The sequence below is a fragment of the Macaca fascicularis genome, chromosome 3 (assembly GCF_037993035.2).
Source record: "Macaca fascicularis isolate 582-1 chromosome 3, T2T-MFA8v1.1".
In the NCBI taxonomy this organism is placed as follows: domain Eukaryota; kingdom Metazoa; phylum Chordata; class Mammalia; order Primates; family Cercopithecidae; genus Macaca; species Macaca fascicularis.
In genome coordinates, this window is record NC_088377.1 from 184,464,005 (window position 1) to 184,489,228 (window position 25,224).

General features: G+C 38.7%; 3 gene segments (V, D, J or C); all 3 read left to right on the top strand.

Moving 5' to 3' along the window:
* The window catches only part of LOC102137723 (T cell receptor beta constant 1-like), a 266,137-nt gene that overhangs the window by 87,073 nt on the left and 153,840 nt on the right, over window positions 1-25,224 (top strand).
* On the top strand, window positions 1,283-1,964 carry LOC107129322 (T cell receptor beta variable 27-like). The segment is given in 2 exon segments: window positions 1,283-1,381; window positions 1,511-1,964. Coding segments are annotated over 2 exon segments (447 nt in total).
* LOC107129320 (T cell receptor beta variable 28-like) lies at window positions 6,500-7,207 on the top strand. The segment is given in 2 exon segments: window positions 6,500-6,708; window positions 6,849-7,207. Coding segments are annotated over 2 exon segments (480 nt in total).

A 25,224-nucleotide genomic window follows, 5' to 3' on the forward strand; every position in this document is an offset into this window, starting at 1 on the left:
TGAGACTCTACCTGTGGTAGGAAACAATCGAGAAGAAAGCGGTAGCCTCCTTCCATTCCACCATCCAGGAATGCATTGGTTCCTACAACGTACAAGAAGGATTCAAAAGTATACAAGCGTCAAAAATCACAATGAGCACTGTAAATACATGCAGTTTTTATTCATCAACTATTTAAAAAATTAAGAAAAGCTCAAAGGTGTTCAAGGAGGAAGGCATTCTGGGGAAACCTAGGAAAGTCGCCTCAATGCAGGAAGAACATACCTAGGCAGAAAAGAGAGCAGTACCAACAGCTGCTGGAAGAGCTAAGAGAAGCTTGACACTCCTGGCCCCAAACACTGCCTGGCTACAACACAATATCCAAGGACAGACACCTTCCATGTGCAGCAAGCTGTGGCGTGGCAAGAAAGCAAACACGTACCAAAAGCAGGCAGGAAGCAGAGCTGGCTGGTGAGACTCTGAGGTTGTTGCAGGAAGCAGATGTTACCTCTGCCTTTCACCAGCTTCTTCTGGGGAAAAGAAGATGCTCCAGATGCTGTCTTTGGTGGAAACAGCTGCTAGCTCTAGCAACGATGACTAAGCCAATTTTGCTAAACAGCAAAGAAGCTGTGTGTCTTGGATTTTAAACAGCATATAGACTAGCAAAATAATCTATGATGTGAATCTGAGATTTTACACCTTAGACTCTTTTAAAAGGTAGTGACTAAAGATATATACCAGTGGATAAATGAAGTCAGGGATATACTTGGAATTTTTTCTGCCAGAGTAGAAATGACTTCAAAAAATATCATAATGCAGCTTTCATGGAATCCCAGCTACTGGGGAGGCTGAGGCAGGAGTATTGCTTGAACCCGGGAGGTGGAGGTTGCAGTGAGCCAAGATCATGCCACCACACTCCAGCCTGGGTGACAGAGTGAGACTCTGTCTCAAAAAAAAAAAAAAAAAAAAAAGAAAAAAAAGAAAATGCAGCTTTCAATAGCATAAGCTTTATGTTCTCATACTTCTAAGTGATAATCAAATGTGTTACACCACTTTATACCCTGAGATCCAAAATACATAAATATTTGACAATTTGTACAAGACTGTATTAATAAGAAAATGCAGCACATGTATAAAAGAAGCAGCCTCACACAGATTAACGAAAATGACATTGATCACAAATGCCCTCAGCCTGGGTTGGCTGTGTTGCCTTTGTACACTTCAGCCCTCTGAGCTGAAGTGGGAGTGGTTTCTCTCCTGAAAACGTTTCTGAGGCCCAAATAGCTGAAGAGGTGGAGACATTACAGAAACCAACTGGAGCCCCCAGAACTGGCAGACACCTGCCTGATGCTGCCATGGGCCCCCAGCTCCTTGGCTATGTGGTCCTTTGCCTTCTAGGAGCAGGTAAGTCCCAGAACACGTGGGCAACTTTTGGCCTTATTTTGTAGGCCTCAACCCAAGGTGTCTCCTAAAGGCTTCAGCATTGGAGATCCCCCTCAGCTCTGCCTCTAACTCTGTCCCCTTCCTTTACAGGCCCCTTGGAAGCCCAAGTGACCCAGAACCCAAGATACCTCATCACAGTGACTGGAAAGAAGTTGACAGTCACTTGTTCTCAGAATATGAACCATGAGTATATGTCCTGGTATCGACAAGACCCAGGACTGGGCCTGAGGCAGATCTACTATTCAGTTAATGTTGAGATGGTTGATAAGGGAGATATTCCTGAAGGGTACAACGTCTCTCGAAAAGAGAAGAGGAATTTCCCCCTGATCCTGGAGTCGCCCAGCCCCAGCCAGACCTCTCTGTACCTCTGTGCCAGCAGTTTATCCACAGTGCTGCACAGTCAGCTGCTCTCTGCACAAAAACAGAGGGTAGCTGCAAGAACAAGGAGACTCCTCCTTCAGGAGACCCCTCGCCGACCAACAGGATAAACTTCCTCCGTCATCCCACAGAAGCCCTTCCCCACTTCCCAGCCTCAGGGACTCTGCAATGCAGCCGCTCTGTGGAACCAGGGGTCCATCCTCTACCTGCTGTACCAATGAGGTTTCAAAGTTGGGCAGGACAAGCTGAGTTAGCTCTACTGCCAGGGTACTCTCCAATCCTTTCTTCTTGTGGAGCTTAAATCTTTAAATTCAACTAAGCTGTTGCCCAAAATGAAGACTCCATTTACAATCTAGTGGGTCTCAACAATATTTGGTCCTGTATAGGTCCTGAACAGGACCTCCAGGTCCTATTCCGGAGATTTTGTCACTTGGAGGAACACCATGTTTGAAGTTATTGATGAAACCCGACACCTCCTATTTTCTTCCTCTCAGCAGACGGTCCAAATGCCCAAGTCAGAGATGCAAGACTGATCTTCACTGTCTCTCTGACTTTCCCCTTCCACACCAAATCCACCACCCCATCCTGCATTCTTCTGAGTATTAAATTCCTCACAAATTTTACTAACTTCACTGATCTCACCTGGATCCCTCTAGCCACCTTCCAAGTAGCCACCCCACCTGCAAACCTGCGACCTACCCCCACCCACAATCACTCCCTCAAGCTAACCCTTTGGCTTATTTCTATTAACTAGCTAAAGTCTCAAGTTCATGTTAGTTTGCAAGTCTCTCAGCCCCTCCATGATGTGACCTTTGCAAATCCGCCCACCTTTCTAACACCGACTTCCCCTATCCTTCAACTACCACAACTGCCTGCATCTACTCCAGAAATATCCCACTTCTCACAGGTCCGCAAATATGTCCGCTGCTGACTCACTCCTGGGTCTTCATCTACAATGGTCACTCTACCCAGAATACCATATCTCTCTGGTATTCATCTGTTTTTACAGCTGCTCTTTTTGTGCAGACTGCAGCTGACTGTGCAATGCTGTGAATAAACTGCTGGTGCAAACGTACAGAGAGGTCTGGACTGAGTGACTCCAGGATCGGGGACCAATTCATAGACCAATTTAGAAGTCACTTCCTCTAGCACGATTTCCTTGAATCATTGACTGGGTTATTTCTCTGCCGTGTGTTCTTCTAACACCCAGAGCTAACACCAACACTGAGACACCACCATGAACTCACCAGCCGTTGACTTCTCTGTTCTATAGCTTTTTGCCTCTTTGGAATAGGTAGGTCATGGGTACAGGTATGATGTCCTTGAACTTGGTTTGCTAGACCCTACATTAAGCCTTTTTCTGGTGGTTACACATCAGTATATTTCCTAAGTTCTCTCTTTTTAGCCACAATGTCCATGAATGCTGGTGTCACTGAAATTTCAGTTTATCAAGTTCCACAGTCAGAAAAGAAAGTACTATAATACAATCAGAATATGTTTTATGACCCATATGTGCTGAGCCAGACAAGAGCCAGGAATGAAGCTCCAACTAATCTATTTCTCAGTTGGTGCTTAGAGTACAAACAAATAGAAAGTCTCTAATAGACCTGTGTCTCTTGAGATAAGACTGAGCATTTCTTTTTCTTCTTTATTTTTCATATACTTTAAGTTCTATTGCTTGCAGTCTACAGACATCCAGCTCTTCGCAGACACAGCCAGCCGTTAACCCGAAGCACTGCACAAGCCACTTCCTCTCTGCACAGAAAAGGCTGCCACAAGGGGAGAGATGGTCTTACCTTCCAGAGCCTGCCCTTACCAGAGGAAGCCACTGCCACCACAGAAACACTTAGGGGCCTTTCCCAGCTCCTTGCACTGAGACTTAGGGAGCTCTGAGAGCCCCAGTCTGTAAAAGTCCATCCCTGGCCTGGCGCAGTTGCTTATGCCTGCAATCCCAGCACTTTGAGAGGCTGAGGTGGGTGGATCACGAGGTCAGGAGTTCGAGACCAGCCTGGCCAACATGGTGAAACCCTGTCTCTACTAAAGATACAAAAAGTTAGTCAAGCATGGTGGTGCACACCTATAGTCCCAGCTACTTGGGAGGCTGAGGCAGAAGAATCTCATGAACCCAGGAGGTGGAGGTTGCAGTGAGCCGAGATCATACCACTATACTCCATCCTGGGTGATAGAATGAGATTCCATCTCAAAAAAAAAAAAAAAAAAAAAAAGAAAAGAAAAAGTCTATCCCCAGATCACGGTGCACCTGTGAGATGGAGCTGTCAATGTCCTCTTTCCCTTCCTTCTCATTTGCTGTTTCAATAGGGCTTCCTCAGCCTGGGCTCTTTATTAGAATTGACCTGTATCAATCCAGTGCCCTTCACACCACCTACTAGAGAAGGTTGCATTCTACATTATGGTCTTCAGGGATCCTCTATGGGGCCCCACACACTTCCCTTTTTGTTTACCTGTGTCTCAGGGGACAATTTTAATCTTAGTCTTATACTTCTCATTTAAGCAGGTTAGGCTACACTATGCACTTACAGATTTCGCCAATAGAAACTTTGAGACTTCACATCTTGTAAAATAAAAAAAAAAATGTACTAAAGATAAGAATGTTTATGGATGTAAAGTTCTTTGTGTAAGCAAATAGTCTGGTGAAACTGAAGTTCAAAGGTGTTTGTGTGGGGTAGCTGTAGCTGTTCAAAGGTGTTTGTTTGGCTGTCAGTATGCTTGATTTATGGTAAGGCCAAGTCTGTTGGATTAGACATTAGATATTAACAGTAAAGTCAAAACTAAGGAATATAGTCTGAATAATTATGATAACTATTTTATATTATCACAAGCAACTTAAAAACTATTGTATGACTCTGATTGATTCATACTATGCATGGATACAGTTTCAAAACCTGTTTGGACCATTAGAAAGTTTTAATGAATAATGTTAGCAAAATAACCACAAGTAAAGTGTTACTGGAACATGCAGTATAAGCATCACACTGACAGTTGTAGCTCACCCTTTTGTTTTGATCAGTGGTTCTCAATGTGTACCAAAATTACTTGGTGAGATTTCTTTTTATTGTGGGAATAACACTGAGCATGAAATCTAACCTTTAAACAAAACCAATGTACAATATGATATTGTTAACTATAGGGACAATGTTGTATAGCAGATTTCTAGAACATAATTATCCTGTATAGTGGAAACTTTATGCCAATTGAATGGCAACTCAGCACTTCCTTCTCCCACTTTCCTGGCAATTATCATTCTGCTCTCCGCTTCTCTGTGTTTGACATAATGCTAAGTGAAATAAGCCAGTCCCAGAAGGACAAATGTTGCATTGAAGGAGTCTTTTATCACCAAACTATTTAGAATTCCTGGCACTTGGTGATAATAAAAGCAAAACCATTTCACCTGGGTTTTATGATTGTTTTAAAATGCTTTGCACCCTTTATCGCTTGCACCTGGGGCTGAACACATCTACCAGCCCATTATTGGTATACCACCTTCTCCCCAACCCCATCAGGTAAACCTACACATGTGAGCACTCACATGAACCTACACATGTGGATTTGAACCAGGTTCAAACCCAGGCAGCATAGTTCCAAAGCCTGCCCGGTTAACCAATATGCTACTTGTAGTAATTATTAAGTATATTGTATGAGAAACTAAGACTGCTCTCAATAAAATATATTTTGAGAGTGAGGGGAAAGAGAGAGACAGAGAGAGAGAGAGACAGAGAGAGAGAGAGAGAGAGAGAGAATGGTAAGGCTGGTCAGGAGAAAAATTACCTTCACTTTCAAAGACTGAGACTCACCAGAAGAACTCATTGGACCTTGTGCTTGTACTCATAGCAAAGATGTATCACAAAGATGTAGTAAGAATACTATGATAACAAGGAACAAAGTTTGGAGTTTCTCCAAACTCCACCATGTTCTCTTATGTTCTCTTCTTCCGTGAGAGAGCACACTCTCACCCCAACAGTAACAATGCAGCAATGTAAGAACAACCTTTCTGCCCAGGGAAGCTCATTAGAGATTCAGCACCTCCAATACTTTTGGTGGCTGGTGTTAGGTGCTGAATTGTATCATTAAACATTCATATGTTGAAATCCCAGCCTCCAGTACTTAAGAACATGACTATGTTTGAAGATAAGGATTTTACAGAGGTGGTTAAGGTTAAATGAGGTCCTCACTAATACGACTAGGATCCTTATAAGAGGAAATTAGGACACAAACATGCATAGAGGGAAGACAATGTGCAGACACAGGGGGAAGCCATCTACAAGCCAATGAGAGAGGCTCCATGAGAAACCAACTCTGCTGACACCCCGATCTTGGATGTCTAGTCTCCAGAAGTGTCAGAAAATACATTTCTGTTGTTTAAATGACCCGGTCTGTGGTGACTTATGGCAGCCCTCGCAAAATAATTCAGCTAATCACATTGGCACCCTCTGCCTATCATGCAGCAGAATTCCAGACTTGCAGTAAAGCAGGTGTTCAGCCTAACCCACATGGTTTGTGCAAGCAGTCTAGGCACACTAAGCCATGCGTACCAGTTACTGATGGTGGGAAAACTCCCAAAATTTAAGTTCGCAGATGCAAATCAAGAGCCAACTATGCAAGCAGGCCCTTCTAAGGATGGCAGTTTCAGGCCCACTGTGTCAACTCTTTTCTATATGTGCACACACATACAGTGACACTTCCGTGAGCACAAGGGATGCCCTTCACTCTCTAGCACCTCTAGACCCTTTCTAGTCTAGACAATGGCTGAGGGATTATGAGTGTGGGCTGGGACAATGACATCACAAACCGTCAACCCACAGCCTGGCCCTGGGAGAAGACCTATTATTTCTTCAAAGCAGCCATGGGAACCAGGCTCCTCTGTTATGTGGCCTTTTGTTTCCTGGCTGTAGGTGAGTCCTGGGAGTCGTTGGGTCTGGGGAGTTGGTGGCAACTCCTGGCCTACTATTTCGAGGTCTTGTATACAAAGTTTTTCTCTCCTCAGGCTCCCTGGTGGCCTGTTTTTTTCACCCTTGCTTTCTGCCTCTCACAGGCCTCGTGGATGTGAAAGTAACCCAGAGCTCAAGATATCTAATCAAAAGGACAGGAGAGAAAGTTTTTCTGGAATGTGTCCAGGATATGGACCATGAAAGAATGTTCTGGTATCGACAAGACCCAGGTCTGGGGCTACGGCTGATCTATTTCTCATATGATGTTAAACTGAACGAAAAAGGAGATATTCCTGAGGGGTACAGTGTCTCTAGAGAGAAGAAGGAGCGCTTCTCCCTGATTCTGGGGTCCGCCAGCACCAACCAGACATCTATGTACCTCTGTGCCAGCAGTTTATCCACAGCACAGCACAGCCACATACTCTCTGCACAAAAAGAGCAGATGTAAGAGAGAAGAGGCCCTAACTCAGGGCAGGTGCTGACTCCAATGGCACATTCGTGCTAAATAGAAAAAAGTGGCTGCTAAGGAGAAACTAGCTCCATAAGCATACTTCTTTGCAAGGAGAGAATGAGGTATTATTTTTCACCCCTATACAAGTCAGGGACTGTTCTGGATTTAATCCCCCCAGTCTAACGTGTTGTAAATTCACGAGCCCCAACAAGGAGGAGAAGTCTTCTCGCATATTCACACCGTAGCCCTGTTCTACCATTTCGTTAATTTTACCTGCCCTTTTCTATCCTTGTCTCTCTTACTGTGATTTTCTACTTTGCTTAGTGTTTTGTTCTTGGTTGATATTTCACTATCACTAAGTGGTGTTTCACTTAGTAATTTCACTTAGTAATTTGCTCTTGGTTGGATTTAACATATTCTAAATTCTTTTGATGATTTTTACTGTCCATGTGCTGATTCAAGAGAAAGTGTGTGGAATTTGAATTCTGTTCATTCAAGTTTGAAAGAGAAAAACTCTGATTAAAACAAATCTTCTTCCAGGTTCTCTGATCAATCTTATTTTGCTGGAAAAAAGTTCTGATCACAGAAGTTTTAAACTATGCTGCAGAAGGTGGTAGGAATTTGGCTATAACTGCACTCACACTCTTCTGGAAAAAGTGTGTATTTGTTTTGAAGAATAAAACACATGCTCTTCTGTCAGTAAAAATTAACAGTGCTTTGGAAATACAAATAAATGTAAAGGGTGTTAAAAATCCCAAACTGCAGAGCACTTGCACAATTATTATTGGCAAGACAAAACAGGTATCTGAAAACATATTTTGATTCAGTGCTAAACTTTTGTGTGGAAGAAGTCAGAGAAAAAAATATAATCAATATGTATTACAGTATTCAAGATGAAGTTTGTATGAGATAGGACTTGAGCTGATTTTGAATACAAGTAAATGAGGGAAGAGAAACTATCAAAAGAAAGAAATACCCTGCAAATGTTTCTGTGAGAGATTCTACCGGAATGAAGACGAAGATTATTTCCCTGAGGAAAGGCAGGAATCACAATTCTCCTGGCTGAGGTCAACATCCAGAACAGAGAAAGCACATCTTCCCAGAATATCATTAAAATCCTTTCCCTTTTGCCCCGAGAATACACTGTAGCCGTGCTTGCGACTGCAGCGTTTCCCCTGAGATGACACACAAGGTTTGATACAATAAATTCTTTGGCCACCTTCTAAACATTACAGTGCTTAACTCCTACATCCTGTTTGAGAAGGAGCATTCCGAGCACACGATTAGCCATAGAAACTTCAGACTGACGTTGATTAAAAGGGTGCTGAAAAAACATCACAAGCCAGGGCAGCAATGTCTCTGAAGTCGTCCATGGTCTGATGATGTCACACCTCCTCCTCTTCACCTGACTGGAAGACATTTTCCCAAGAGCATTACCACCAACATCAAAGAAAAAAACCCAACTGGTCACTGCAACTTTTGCTGCTCACACAACGACGAGGATGGCAAGATGGCAAGATCTGTAGAGAACGGCAATATTTTTTTTGTGGAATGTGATGTTCCACTTTCTGTTGTTCTGTGCTTTGAAATTTTCCCATGCAAAAAAAATTATCAATTACTGATTATTATACACATTTCTGTGACGTTAGGATTAGAGGCAAGTTCTGTTTAGAAATAATTCCAAGAACAGTTTTTATATTTTATTTTCATGTTGATAATCAGTTAGATTTACTTCAGCCTCAAAGAGCGTGTTTATGTCAAATTAAATGAATGCTGGCAGGGAGCTGCACTTTTTTTACTAAGCAGGAAAAGGGTTAAATAACAGAACACTGTATCTACAAACTTTCATATTTAATGAATCTTCAGGGTTTCTGAGAGTCCTACATTTTCCCACAGATTATTTATTTCTTATAGCAAGTATTGTCCAGACTCAGAAGATCAACTGCAAGAGATGGGAACAGATATCAGCACTGTGCATCCATTCTCAGGGCTATGTGGGACCATTTGCATTACAGGGGTCATCACCTCAATTGAGTCCCTGGTAGAAAGAGTGCTATGCTAGACTCAGCTTCCCTTCTCGCATGGTTACCACCTGCTCCCTCCAACACAGCCTCACCTTGCTAAGAAAATGCAGCCCAGGGAGAGAGGAAGAACACATAAAAAATGAAAAAAATGAAAAAAATGAAAATAGGCAGAGAGGGCATGTCAAACATCAAAGTGAGTAAGAGAAGACATCTAAAGAGGGCGAAAGGATTGTAGATTGGAATAGGCGGTTTGAATTTAGAAAAACGAATGAAAAAGTGTTCACTAGGGGGAGTTCATAGTTTAGAGAATAGACTTTTTTTTTTTTTCTTCTTTTTGAATTGGAGTCTTGCTGTGTTGCTGAGGCTGGAGTGCAGTTGCACAATCTTGGCTAATCGCAACCTCCTCCTCCCAGGTTCAAGTGATTCTCCTGCTTCAGCCTCCCGAGTAGCTGGGATTACAGGTGCACAGCACTATGCCTGGCTAATTTTTGTTATTTTTAGTAGAGATGGAGTTTCACTATGTTGGTCAGGCCAGTCTCAAACGTGTGACCTCGTGATCCGCCCACCTTGGCCTCCCGAAGTGCTGGGATTACAGGCATAAACCACCGCGCCCGGCCCACAGAATAGACTTTTAAAAGCACATAAAAGATCATGGATGTTTACCATGAGGGTACAGAGAATAATTAAGAAAATGTAAACCATTATTTCACTAAACATACATTAACATACCTCACATTAGGAGACCAACAAATTCACAGAACATAAAAATTGATACTCTAAATCTCCAAGTAAGCAATGTTTGTTTGTTTGTTTATTTAGTTTTACTTTAAGTTTGGGGATAGATGCAGAGAATGTGCAGGTTTTTTACATAGGTATAACATGTGCCATGGTGGTTTGCTGCATCTATCAACCTGTCATCTAGGTTTTAAGCCCTATAAGCATTAGCTGTTTGTCTTGATGCCCTCCCTCCCCTGGTCCCCCATCCCCAACAGGCCCTTGCGTGTGTTGTTCCCCTCCCTGTGTCCATGAGTTCTCACTGTTAAACTCCCACTTATGAGTAAGAACATGCGGTATTTGATTTTCTGTTCCTGTGTTAGTTTGCTGAGGATGATGACTTCCAGCTTCATCCATGTCCCTGGAAAGGACACAATCTCATTCCTTTTTATGGCTGCATGTGTTCCATGGTGTATACGTGCCACATTTTCTTTATCCAGTCTATCATTGATGGGCATTTGGGTTGGTTCTATGTTTTTTAAGTAATGTTTTAAATTATGTGATTTGGGAAAATATAACAAAATAAATTAATTTTTGTTGAATGGTAGTATTAACAGGGCTCTTTGCTGGGACACGGCTGGGAAGAAGTCTGGCCTCTTCTTGCAGGGAACAAGGAAAATTTAGAGAAGGAAGCAATTTTTTTTCTCTAGAGACCACTGCGATATCACAAGTAGTTTATACATATAACATACAACAACCCTGACATACAGGTATTATTTTCTCCTAACTGAAAATAAATTTAAATAAGTGAAGTGTAATTAAACCTAAATTTAAATGACTTGCCTATAGCCACACAGCTGAAAAGTTAGTGGAAAAGGCATGTTTCTATATTTTTTTTTAAATAATAAGATAATTGAAACCAAGATTGGCATATTTCCATCCTCAGCTGAATGTGTTCTAAACCCAACCATTAGGGCAAAGATGTAATCCACACAGCCAGAGAAGGGGACCTTCTAACTTCGTGCCAGCAGGATAGCCATAGCACCAAAGACATTTTTCATGTCTTAGCACAAACTTCTAACAACTCCATTTTGAAGTAGAAGGATAAAGGCTTAAGAGCAGAAACTGGGTCTTGTTAGTGGTGGACAAGTGGACATAGTCATATTAATTGTAAGTGTTTTACAACATTCTTTGATAATCACTATTAAACCAGCTGTAGATGCATTGTATCATTTATTCCCCATGTTACCATCATATCATAAGATTAACATTGACAACTTTGAAAACTTGTTGCTAAAATTAAATTATCTCAATTTTCCAGTATCCTCCTAATTGACCTAGCCAATTTTGTATGGCTTGAAAAATTGGGAAATGTCTTCTCATCTGTGCTAGATCTTCTTCAATTAATTTCAATTCATTAAAACAGAAATAGCAAGAAACTAACAGTCAAAGGGATTTCTTCATCCCATCATTCCCTATAAAAGGCAGTGACAAGCATCTAGATATAACATAGATCTCTTCTGCCCTCTGTTGAGGGCATCAGAACTGGCTCAGTTCACTCAGATATCAGTGGCAGAAAGTTGAGGGAGATTTCCTGTATGCTCAAACTTTCGGTAGAATAAACTGGTATCTGTTCTATCCAATGGATGCTGTCTTATTTAACCTGGGACCCTGAAGGGGTACTATTCACTAATGAAAACATCAAAAAGCAAGCTGCAAGATATCTTTAAAGAAAGAGAAAATGTAATGAGGGGTGTATAATCATTACATAATGTATCAGTCTGTTTTCACACTGATGATAAAGATGTACCTGAGACTGGGAAGAAAGAGAGGTTTAATTGGACTTAACAGTTCCACATGGCTGAGGAGGGCTCAGAATCATGGCAGGAGGTGAAAGGCACTTCTTACATGGTGGCAGCAAGAGAAAAATGAGAAAGAAGCAAAAGCGGAAACCTCTGATAAACCCTTCATATCTCATTAGACTTATTCACTATCATGAGAATAGTATGGGAAAGGCTGGCCCTCATGATTCAGTTACCTCCCTCTGGGTGTTGTAACTCCTACAACACGTGGGAATTCTGGGTGATACAATTCAAGTAGAGATTTGAATGAAGACACAGTCAAACCATATCATTCTGCCCCTGGCCCCTCCAAATCTGATGTCCTCACATTTCAAAACCAATCATGCCTTCCCAACAGTCTCCCGAATTCTTAATTCATTTCAGCAATTACCCAAAAGTCCACAGTCCAAAGTCTCATCTGAGACAAAGCAAGTCCCTTACACCTATGAGCCTGTAAAATCAAAAACAAGCTAGTTACTTCCTAGATACAATGGGAGTACAGGGATCAGGTAAATACAGCCATCCCAAATGGGAGAAATGTCAAAAACAAAGGAGTTATAGTTCCTATGAAAGTCTGAAATCCAGTGGGGCAGGCAAATTTTAAGGCTCTAAAATGATCTCCTTTGACTCCAGGTCTGACATCCAGGTCACGCTGGTATAAGAGGGGGATTCCCATGGTCTTGGGCAGCTCCACTCGTGTGGCTTTCCAGGGTACAACCTCCCTCCTGGTTGCTTTCACGGGCTGGCATTGAAAGGCTGTGACTTTTCCAGGTACGTGGTGCAAGCTGTCAGTGGATCTACCATTCTGGGATCTGGAGAACAGTGACCCTCTTCCCACAGCTCCACTAGGCAGTACCCCAGTAGGGACTCTGAGTGGGGGCTCCAACCCCACGTTTCCCTTCTGCGCTGCCCTAGCAGAGGTTCTCTATGAGAGCCCCATCCCTGCAGCAAACTTTTGCCTGGGCATCCATGCATTTCCATACATCTTCTGAAATATAGGCGGAGGTTCCCAAACCTCAATTCTTGACTTCTGTGCACTCACAGGCTCAACATCATATGAAAGATGCCAAGGCTTCCACCCTCTGAAGCTACAGCCGGTGTTCTATGTTGGCCCCTTTCATACAGGCTGGAGCAGCTGGGACACAGGGCACCAAGTCGCTATGCTGCACATGGCATGGGGAGGCTGGGACCCACCCATGAAACCATTTTTTCCTCTTGGACCTCTAGGCCTGTAATGGGAAGGGCTGCCATGAAGGTCTCTGACATGGCCTGGAGACATTTTCCCCATGGTCTTGGGGATTAACATTAGGCTCCTTGCGACTTATGCAAATTTCTGCAGCTGACTTGTATTTCTCCTCAGAAAATCAGTTTTTCTTTTCTACTGCATCATCAGGTTGCAAATTTTCTGAACTTTTATGTTGTTTCCCTTTTAAAATTGAATGCTTTTAATAGCACCCAAGTCACCTTTTGAATGCTTTGCTGTTTAGAAATTTCTTCTGCTAGATACCCTAAATCATCTCTCTCAAGTTCAAAGTTCCATAAATCTCTAGGGTGGGGACAAAATGCTACCTGTCTCTTTGCTAAAACATAACAGGAGTCACCTTTGCCTCAGTTCCCAACAACTTCCTCATCTCCGTCTGAAACCACCTCAGCCTGGACCTTATTGTTCATATCCATATCCCTATCAGCATTTTTGTCAAAGCCACTCAACAAGTCTCTAGGAGGTTCCAAACTTTCCCACATTTTCCTGCTTCTTCTGAGTCCTCCAAACTGTTCCAACCTCTGCCTGTTACACAGTTCCAAAGTTGCTGCCACATTTTTGGGTATCTTTTCAGCAACACCGCATTCTACTGGTACCAATTTACTGTATTAGTCCATTTTCACACTGTTGATGAAGACATACCTGTCACTGGGAAGAAAAAGAAATTTAATTGGACTTACAGTTCCACATGGCTGGGGTGGCCTCAGAATCATGACAGGAGGTAACAGGCACTTCTTTCATGGTGGCAGCAAGACAAAAATGGGAAAGAAGCAAAAGTGGAAACCCCCAATAAACCCATCCGATCTCATGAGACTTACTATCATGGGAATAGCGCAGGAAAGACCAGCCCCCATGATTCAATTACCTCCCCCTGGGTCCCTCCCACAACCCTTGGGAAATCTGGGAGATATAATTCAAGTTGAGATTTGGATGGGGACACAGCCAAACCATATCACATAGTATATATTGAAAATGTATAGTAAAGTATCTTGGATGAGATACATATTGCCAGATACCACAGTTACCTACCTAAGAAAAGAAGTCAATAATTACAGTCTATTAATGGTCACATTAGACAGACAAATACTTACATGGTAATGCCAGAGCCCATGGTTTGAGATGCTCTGAAATGTGATGGTTCTCATACATCACATTCTTGTCTAAAAATAATAGATAAGTGTTCAGAAGACCTTGCCCTCAATGAGCTCATATTACTTCTTAATTATTGCCATTCTGCTTTACAAATGCTCAAGAATCTATATATTTAATATTCAGTTATGAATATATTTTATGTATGTGTAGGGTGGTAGAGTAAGAAGAGGGCTGATGTTAAATTTACTAACTTACAGTTTCTAGGTGTAGAACTATTGCTTGCCCATATCTGAACATTAAAGCTACATTTGTCTTTCTTTGAATTTTTATTATATGTTTTTCCATTTTATTTATTAAAAATTATGACCAAAGAGAGTGTGTGTAGTTGATACCCAAAGCAGAAAATCGAGTTACAGATGACTAGTTTATAAATTAAACAGAAATCCCTTACCCTCACCCTTCACAGACCATCTAAGCAATACATCAAATGCTAGTAGCCAACAATCTTTTTTTTGACAGGAAACTAAAAGTTTATTCTAAGAAACTAAATAAGAAGATCTCAAGCCTTGGAATTACACGGCATATCAAGAGTGATATGAGATGTAGGGCTAAAGACAAAGAGAATAATTGATATATAAATATATAGTCTCATATAGTCAATTATCCAGTTTCTCTTGCTAAGAACTGTTAATGGTATGAGATTTTACCACACTTGCAAGCTAAGAGGTTAGCTTGACAGCATTCCATGAATGCTAGCAGAAGACGAGAGACTACTGGATTACAAAGCATTTTTAATACTCTCAACACAGCAGGCAGCATGAGCTTCATATGTCTATAACAGACCTATGCCTTCCCCTCTGCCCATTTCCACAACAGTGACACAGAGCAGCTGCTGGATGCTCTGGGTTTTCTCAAACCTGATCAATCTTTGTCCCACGGGGGTACATTATGTTTATTATCCTGGATAGCAAACAGATCCAGAGGGAGATGTTATCTCTATCTTCCAGGCTGATTGCTATACAAACATTCTTGACAAGACAGTCCAAATGAAAAGTTGATATATGATTGTAGAAATGTCAGAGACCCATGGGGGAATTAACTCTCAACACCTCTCCACTGCCTTTGGCACAGAACAACTAGGTAACTATACCTACAGTAGCATAATAATATATTTTTACTTGAAGAATTTGAGCACCCCCAGAAAAGAGATTTACAAATACTGATATTTCAGTGTCCCTTATGACACGACTGGTTTCCTGCCAAATCTCTTCAAGTAAAATATCCTAGCGAACAAGTGCCATCCATATTACCAGGCTTCCAGTCACGTTTTTAGTGCTTTACTCTTAAAAATCAATATACAATCAAAGATCATTAGTATACAAAGTTTCTTAACATTTATGATAGAAAGCAAAAGAGACAGACATTAAAGGAAAGAAGAGAAAAACAAAATAAAAAACAAGAAACAGAAAAAGGAAAAGAAATGAAGTAAATTGTGGGAACAAAGAAAATTGAGGCAAGCATATGAACTACAGAGAAACAAAGGTGGAGTTCTAAATAGCAATCATATAAATGATTGTTTCTATCCAAGACAGATATAAGAAACATGTCATCCCTAAAACAGAGTAAGATTATATATGTATGTATATATATCTTTTTTCCGGGGAGAAACTTTAAGAAAGCCAAAATAAAATTTTAAAATAAGAGTCAAAAGAAAACTTGATATAACATCCCAGAAAATAGAACAAAATATCAAGAAGTTATATAACAGAAAACATGAAAGAAAATATAAGTGACTTGAAGGGTGAACACAGGAGAATCAATGGCTGTCCAAGAGAAAGTCCAGAAAAAAATTTAAAAATTATCAGAGAAATCATACCATAAAAATTAGTTCTCAGAAATGAAAAAACGTAAGCCTCCATATTTTAAAATGCCTGTTGTTGGCTGATTATTGTAAAACAACTGAAACTAAGGCATACCTTCATGATTTCAGAACACTGGGGACTAAGTGATTCTAAACTACAAAAGACAAAGAAAATGTTAAAAGTCAAAATTATACTTAGAGAAAAGCCATAGATAATGCAAAAGTGGAATAACATCACATTTCTAAATAGCAACACTGAATTCTAAAAAAAAGATGCAAGAAATATCAATAAAATTCTGATAGAAAATCATTTTAATCTTAGATTTCTCTACTAACCCAAGATATCAATAAAATGCAAATAAAAAGACATTTTAAATTATGTTAGAATCCAAAACATTTACCTCTATCTCAAGCTTTCTTAGGAAATTACTGGGTAGTATGTCTCAGCAAACTGAGAAAACAAACCAAAAAGAAAAAAAAATGGGATACAGGAAATAAAAAAATCTCATTCAGAGTAATAACAAAGAAAAATGTCAGGATAAAAGCTGGGCAGTGGAACTAATTAGCAACTGGCCCAGACTAAAGCAAAGGGACTCCAGGGTTGCATTTTCAAATAACGCCAAAATGCAGACTATGGATCTATTAAATCAGACATCTGAGTAACTCATTCACAATTTTGTAGCATTTGTTTACATGGCCTGTTAAAAATCCAGATCCATCCTGGAGAAGGTGATCCCAATCCAGATTATTCAGCAATATCAAATATAGGTAGAAACCAAAAGACAAAAATCTGCTGATTTTTCAAGCCATTAAAAAGACTGATGCAGTTCTGGTAATGGCATCATAATTCTTGGAAGACCCATGCCACAAATAACAAATATAAACTCAGGACAAGCATTTTTAAAGCCTACCTTAAGGGACTGCAAAGCAACCAATAGCAGGTAGAAACTATAGGGAAGTCAACACTTGGATGAAAGGTAAGTTTTCTGTTTTTGTAGCTTTTTGCTGAAAAGTAGTTCCCAGTCAAATAGAAACCCATTAAAAAGCCAGCTGTAGAGTTAGGAAAGACAGCCAAGAAAGGGAAAGTCCAAAAAATAACAACCCAATGTTCTCCAGACAAACTCTGTTTGAATCTCAGGTTGAGGCCTAAACTATGCATGTGAGAGGAATACTGTAATCAGCAGTGCTAAACCTAAAATAACCAGATAGAGATTTCGGCTGTTGCCCACTGTAGGAAACAGAATTTGAAGTATAAATCCAACCAAGTTAAATGCCTGTTAAAACAAAATCCAACCATCCTTAGAAGGATAAAACAAAATCTAGATATATTGTGGACGATGTCCAAGATATAATGCAAAAATTACTAGGCATATGAAGAAAAGAAATCACACGACCTAATTTGAATGAAGAGGCCATTAGTGGATACAAATTGAGTTTACCTGGATGCTGGAATTAGTAGACTGAAATTTAAAGTAGCTATTATAATCATGTTTAAGAATATAAAAGAAAATGTTCTTATAATGAATACAATAGGAACGTTTATAACAATAATGAAAACTATTAAACATAAATGAAAAATTTAAAGTTTAAACTGCAATATTTGAAAATTAAATAAAATCTCACTAAATGAAATTTGAGCAGATTAGAGATGACAGAAGAAAGATTCAGAAACTTGATGTTATATCCATAGAAATTACAAAATCTAGAGAACAGGAGAAAAAAATATGAAAAAATTAAAGGCCTCAGTGATCTTTAGAAAAATATCAAAAGGTACAAAATGTGTGCAATTGGAGTAAGAGTGAAAGAAGAGGAGATATAAATATTAAAAAGCATGGATAAAAAACAATATTTTTAAAAAATAGCCTAATTTAAAAGTATATTGAAAGACATAAAAAGAATTTCAGAAAAATAATCTGTAGGACACCTACCTAGGCACATCACAGTCAAATTGTCCAAAACTAGAAAATAAGACAAAATCTTCATACAGCTAGAGAAAAATTATACATACCAGGAACAATGACATGAATAGCGATAATTTTTCATTTTAAAAAAGTGAATACCAGAAGAGAAGGGAACTGTAGCTTTAAAGTGCTACAAGAAATAGAAAAAGTCAACCCAGAATATGATATAAAATATTCAGCAAAAAATTTAAATACCACAGTAAAGTTATCTGAGTATAAATAAAATTAAAATATTCATTGACAGTAGAACTACATGATAGTAAATGGCAATGGAATTCTCTTAGGTGAAAAAGAAATAATACCAGTTGGAAGCTTGGATTGTGAGGAAGAAATGAAGAGCACAAGAAATAATGAAATGTAGTCAGATATTAAAGAATCTTAAAAATTCTATATAATATGTAAGACTAGTTAAAGTGAAAACTTCATCATTGTACTATAGGATATATAAAATATATATAATACAGAATGACACTAAAACTTAAAGGATGGAAGTAGCAAAAACAGATCTATTAGTTGCAAATTTCTTATATTTTAAGTAAACTTCTACAATACATTAAGTAGACAAATAGTTTTAAATGTATCATTCTTTATTTTCCAGAATAGCCCTGAAAATATTAAAGAAATGTAGCTAAAAGCCAATAAATAAAAATCAAAACAGAATCCAAAAATATTATTCAAATATTTAAATAGTGTCTATTCTAGGAGCAAGTTTGGTCTAATATTAAAAAATCAATCAGTGTAATTCATCTTATTAACACATTTTTAAAAATCTATTTGATTATACCTACAGATAGAAAACATTTGGTAAAATCCCAAACTCATTTATGATAAAAACACTCAGAAAATTAGGTTAAAAAAAGGGACTTCTTCAATCTAATAAGGCACCTGAAAGAAACCAACAGCTTATGTCACATTTAATGACAGAAATATTAAACATCTTCCCATTTTTATTTCTTAAATATTAAACATGTTCAAGATCATAAACAAGTCAATAATGTTCACTCTTACCACTTCTATTCCATATTGTACTGATACATAAAAACAAGAAAAATACTAAAAAGCTAAAGATCAAAAGATAAGGAAAACCTTTTTCAGAGATGAAAGAACTATTTAATTCAAATATTAAAAGAAACCTAAATATTCACTACTCGTATTAATAAGTTCATACATTAATTTACTATTACAACATATAAAACTTATATTTTGTATACTAATGGTAAACAATTGGATAATTCAATTTTAAAACCTGAATTTATATTAAAAAACATAAAATACTTAAATTTAGCCAAAGACGTGCAAGACTTGTATACAAAAAGCTAAAAATAGTTGCTAAAGGAAATGAAAGACAGTTTTAAAATACAGAAATATAAATCATGTCTATGGATTGTTGCAGCCTCTGCGTCAAGAGTCCGCTACAGCCTGGAACACCTAACAAAAGAAATGCAGGTGCAGTGCCAGGGATTGGAGGTGGCTCCCCACAAGTCCTAGAAGTAAACCTTGTGAGGGGGCCATCTCTCTCCCCCACCCACCTCAGAGCATGCCTGTGAACAAGAAAGTCCAAGAGCCACGCAAGCTGGAAGTTAGCCTAGCTACCGGCCATTCCTCTTAAGCGCCTTCTACTGGTGCAGGATGTGAAACCCGGTGCAAGAATTCACCCACAAATGTGGATTCTGTACAGAGCCCTGACCCTCCGAAAGCATCCAGAAATGTAGCCAACTGACCATACTCAACTTACACCACAGTTAAAGGAACACCAACCCTAGCAGATGAGAAAGAATCAGCACAAGAACTCTGGCAGTTCAAAAAGCCACAATATCCCCTTACAGCCAAATGGGTTACTAGCTCCCTAGAAATGGTTCTTAAAACCAGTCTGAAATGGCTGAAATGACAAACACAAAATTCAGAATCTGGATAGAAAGGAAGCTCACTGAGATTAAGAAGAAAGTTGAAACTCGATCCAAGGAATCCAAGTAACCCAGTAAAATGATCCAAGAACTGAAAGATGAAATAGCCATTTTGAGAAAGAATCAAAATAAACTTCTAGAGCTCAAAAATTTACTACAAGAATTTAATAATGCAATAAGAAGTATTAACAACAGAATAGACCAAGCTGAGAAAAGAATCTCAATGCTTGAAGACCAGTTATTTGAATCAACTTAGACGAAAATAAAGAAAAAAAAAATTTCTTTAAATGAACAAAACCAGCCGGGCGCGGGGGCTCATGCATGTAATGCCAGCACTTTGGGAGGCCGAGGCCGGCAGATCATGAGTTCAGGAGATCAAGACCATTCTGGCTAACACAGTGAAACCCCGTCTCTACTAAAAAATACAAAAAAAAAAAAAAAAAAAAAAAGCCAGGCATGGTGTCAGGCGCCTATAGTCCCAGCTACTCGGGAGGTTGAGGCAGGAGAATGGCATGAACCCAGGAGGCGGAGCTTGCAGTGAGCCGAGATAGCACCACTGCACTCCAGCCTGGGTGACAGAGCGAGACGCTGTCAAAAAATAAATAAATAAATAAACAAATAAATGAACAAAACCTCTAAGAAATATAGGATTATGTAAAGATACCAAATCTATGACTCATCGGCATTCCCAAAATAGAAGGAGGAAAGAGTAAGCAATTTCAAAAATATATTTGAAAAACACCAAAAATTGCCTAATCTTGCTAGAGAGGTTGAAATTAAATTCCAAGAAATACAGAGAACCCTGGCTAGTTACTATATATGACAACTATTCCCAAGACACGTAGTCATCAGATTCACCAAGGTCAAGGTAAAAGAAAAAAATTATAAAGGCAGCTAGAGTGAAGGATCAAGTCACTTACAAAGGAAACCACATCAGGCTAGCCACAGACTTCTCAGCAGAAAACTTATAAACCAGAAGAGATTAGGAGACTATTTTCAGCATCCTGAAAAAAATTCAACTAACAAAAATGTTATATCCTGTCAAACTAAGCTTCAAAAATGAAGGAGAAATAAAATCCTTCTTAGACAAGCAAATGCTGAGGAAATTTGTTTTAAGGAGACCATCCTTACAAAAGGTCCTTAAGGGAGTGCTAAATATGGAATCTAAAGAACCTGCTGCCATAAAACACTTGAGCACATAGCCCATAGGCCCTATAAAGCAACTACACTATCAAGTCTACATAACAACCAGCGAACAACATGGGTATGAGATCAAAATCACACATACCAATACTAATCTCAAATATAAATGGGCTAAACACCTGCTTAAAAGACATTGAGTGGCAAACTGGATAAAAACACAAGACCCAGCCATCAATGCCTTCAAGAGACCCATCTCACATGTAACAACATCCACAGGCTCAAAACAAAGAGAGGGGAAAATATCTATCATGCAAATGAAAAACAAAAAAGGACAACAGTTGCTATTCTTATATTAGATAAAACAGATGTTAAACAATGAAGGGCATTACTATAATGATAAAGAGTACAATCCAACAAGAAGACCTAACAATCCTAAATATATATGCATCCAACACTGGAACACCCATATCTATAAAACAAGTTCTTCTTGGCCTATGAAAAGATTTAGACAACCAAACAATAACAGTGGCAAACTTCAAAACTCCACTGACAGTGTTAGACAGATCATTGAGAGTGTTAGACAGATCATTGTTAGACAGAAAACTAACCAAGAAATGCTGGATTTAAACTCAACACTTAACCAGTTGAAACTAATAGACAAATACAGAACACTCCACCCAAAAGGAATGCTTATACACTGTTGCTGGAAATGTAAATTAGTTCAGGCACTGAGGAAAGCAGTTTGGAGATTTTTCAAATAATTTAAAACAGAGCTACCTTTCCACCTAGTAATCCCATTATTGATTATATATCCAAAGGAAACTAAAATATTATACCAAAATGCACTCATGTTCAAAACCGTGCAATTCATAATAGCAAAGACATGGAATCAACCGAGGTGCCTATCAATGACAGATTGGATGAAGAAAACATATACACTATGGAATACTACACAGCCCTAAAAAAGAATGAAATCAGTTTGTTCGCAGCAACATAAATAGAGCTGAAGGCCATTGTCCTAAGTAAATTAATGCAGGAACAGAAAACCAAATACTACATGTTCTCACTTACAAGTGGGAACTAAACATTGAGCACACATGAACATAAACATGGGAACAATTGACACTGGGCACTACTTGAGGGGAAGAGAGAGGGAGGTTGACATGGGTTGAAAAACTACCTATTGGGTACTATGTTCACTACCTGGGTGCAGTATACCCGTGTAACAAACCTTCATATGTACCCCCTGTATCTAAAATAAAAGTGGGAATTTTAAAAAGACTAAATATGTTAAAACTAGTACTCTCTAAATTTTATCTACAGTCATTAAAATCTAAATTGTTATCTCAACTGTTTTTGTTTTCTAAGAAACTGAAAAGCTGATTCTAGAAGGTATATGAACACAAAGAATTTATGAGAAGTCCCACTCCTGGTTAGAAGTCTATGTACGATGTTTCAGGCCATAGGTAATCACAAAGGCTTTACCTGGCAGGTTTACAGGGTGTGGAGAGGCTGTTCTGTCCACCCCAGACTTGGTGCACAGCCAATGCATTGCAGCCTTTGAAGGGAGTTGCAGTCAAGGACCCCCTGGCTGGTCACGCCCTTGTGCATATTTATATTGCCAGCTCAGGATCCTTCATTCTTAGGTCTCTTTATCTGAGGTCTATGTAGAGGTCTTCTTCAGGTGCCTGTGTCAAGGCCTCCTAATAGGAGAGGAAGAGAAAATTTAAAGACACTTTTCTCCACTCTGAGTACCCAGTGAGTTTCCACTTTCTCCTTGCAGGGTCCCCCAACAGTGAGACAAACCCATGTCTGTACTAATCCAACTAACCCTTGACCAGGTCATTTCCACAGAGAAAAATGGAACAGGGGGAGTCAGTACTTTCTCTGGCTTTAGACTCTTGCTTACACTATTGAAGGAGGTAATTAAAGACTTAACTCTTTCCTTTTGGGCTTGTTGCTTTAATTGGCTCACTACCTGGGTGCAATATACCCATGTAACAAACCTGCATATGTACCCCCTGTCTCTAAAATAAAATTTGAAATTTTAAAAATATGTTAAAATGAGTACCTAAGTCCTCAGCACTCTTTTTCAGCTCTGCTGAGCTCCCGACGCTCTAGAATAATCAAAACGTTATTTAGAAAGAACACATTTGGAGTACTTTCACTATCTGACTTCAAGACTTACTATAAACCCACAATAATCAAAGGAATGTGGTACTGGCAAAAGGGCAGACAAATAGGAAATACACATTAAAACCACAATGAGATACCACTAACCATCCACATACCCACTCAAATTAAACCACCTGGCAACACCAAATGCTGGCAAAAATTTGGAGTCCCAGAACTCACATATATTGTTGGAGAAAGTGGATAATAGTACAACCAATTTGGAAAAAGTTCTAATAGTTTGTTATAAAACTAAACCCCATGATCATCTATCCCTATGAGCCAGCAATTATGCTCCTAAGTATCTACTTAAGAGAAATAAAAACATACATCTACAAAAAAAGACTTAAACCAGAATGTTTACAGAAAGTGAATTAATCATTGCCAAAACCTGGAGACATCTTGAATGTCCATCTCCAGGAGAGTAGCTAGACAAACGGTAGTATATCCGTATGGTGACATATTCCACTGTCACAAAAAGGAATGAAGTACTAATACACACGACTTGGACAAATCTTAAAAGCATTATTCTGAGTGAAAGAAACTTTGCATAGAAGAGTGTATGATGTTATTCCATTTACATAAAATTCTAGAAAATAATAATTTATAATAAAGAAATCAGAACACTGGTTGCCTCTAAGGGGTTAGCAGTGGGGATAACTAAAGGCATGAGAAAATCTTGGAGATAATGGTAATATTCTATAATCTGGTAGGTTACACAGTGTATGCATTTGTCAAAACTTGTTTAATAGTATTCAAGATTTGTGCATGGTGCTGTACGCAAATTTTACCTTAAAAACACCTTGAACTCCAGTTAATTATATGTGTGCTGAACTGCTTAGAAGTGAAGTATGCCTTCAACTGACTTTTCAATGAATTACAAAGTTAGATGGATTGATGGATGAATAGAAGGATGGATAGATGGATAGTTATGTGGTAAAGCAATAATGGTTTTATCTAGAACCTAGACAGTGGGTACACGCATGTTCATGGTATAATACTTTCAGCTTCTATAGATGTTTGAAAATTCTCATAATAAAATGGAAAATAATGGCACAATTCTGTGTATTTTTTAATAAAATCAACTTTGAAATACGCTGATAAGAACCACATTGCTAATTAAAGAAGTGAAGTACAGGAAGGTTTGGACTCTGTGTTTCCTGTGTAAAAGAAGAAAGAGTCAGATTTACATAAACTTGAGCAAGCAAGAACTATTATTTCTAAGAATATGTACCAAAACACTTAAAAGACTGTTTGTCTCTGGAGAGGGGACTTACTTTTTGTTCTCTGTTATAATTGAATCATTAACTATGTGCATGTATTAATTCAATAAATAAACACATTAAAATTAAACAAGAGTTTAGTATCCATAACATTCCCTGAGAGAAAAATTTAGAGACCACTGCAGTTTGAAAAGTATGAAAAGGGAGGGGAATATGTTTGCTGGTTTTTTTGTTTTTTGTTTTTTTTTCAAACAAAGAATACTGATGAAGAGGCAAAGATTTGGAATTTAGTAAAGAATAGGGATCATTTGTTAATTTTCAGAAGCTTTTAGGATAAATGAAATGAAAAAGATGCTGGGTTATTTTGGCAGAGAGTTTGATACAATTGACTAAAAGATTTAAAAATATATCTACATGTCAATAAAAACTGAAGTATTCTATATCTTTTACTACTTATACTTAGCAGAGTTTACCTCAAGCCACTGTCTGAGTCATGTCCAATAGATGTAAAGGCTTCACACACACTCCTCATATGAACGAGTTACTGAAATATTGTTAAAGTGTCACATTTTCTCTATTATAAGGTAAATTGCTTTTCACAATTCTATTTTCTTTGAAATATGGGTAAGTCCTATAATCAATCTTCACCTTTAATGTGGTATTACTAAACACCACCCAAAAGTAACAATTAGGTATTTAATAGAACATCTTATAATAGAGAGAATCTCAGAATCAAATAAGATAGGTTATTTTTTGCAAGGCTGTCTTTCTAGAGTTTCCTAGTATTCTGTAGAGTGTTAGGCCTATCATTTTCAGTTACCCACCAGACTGTA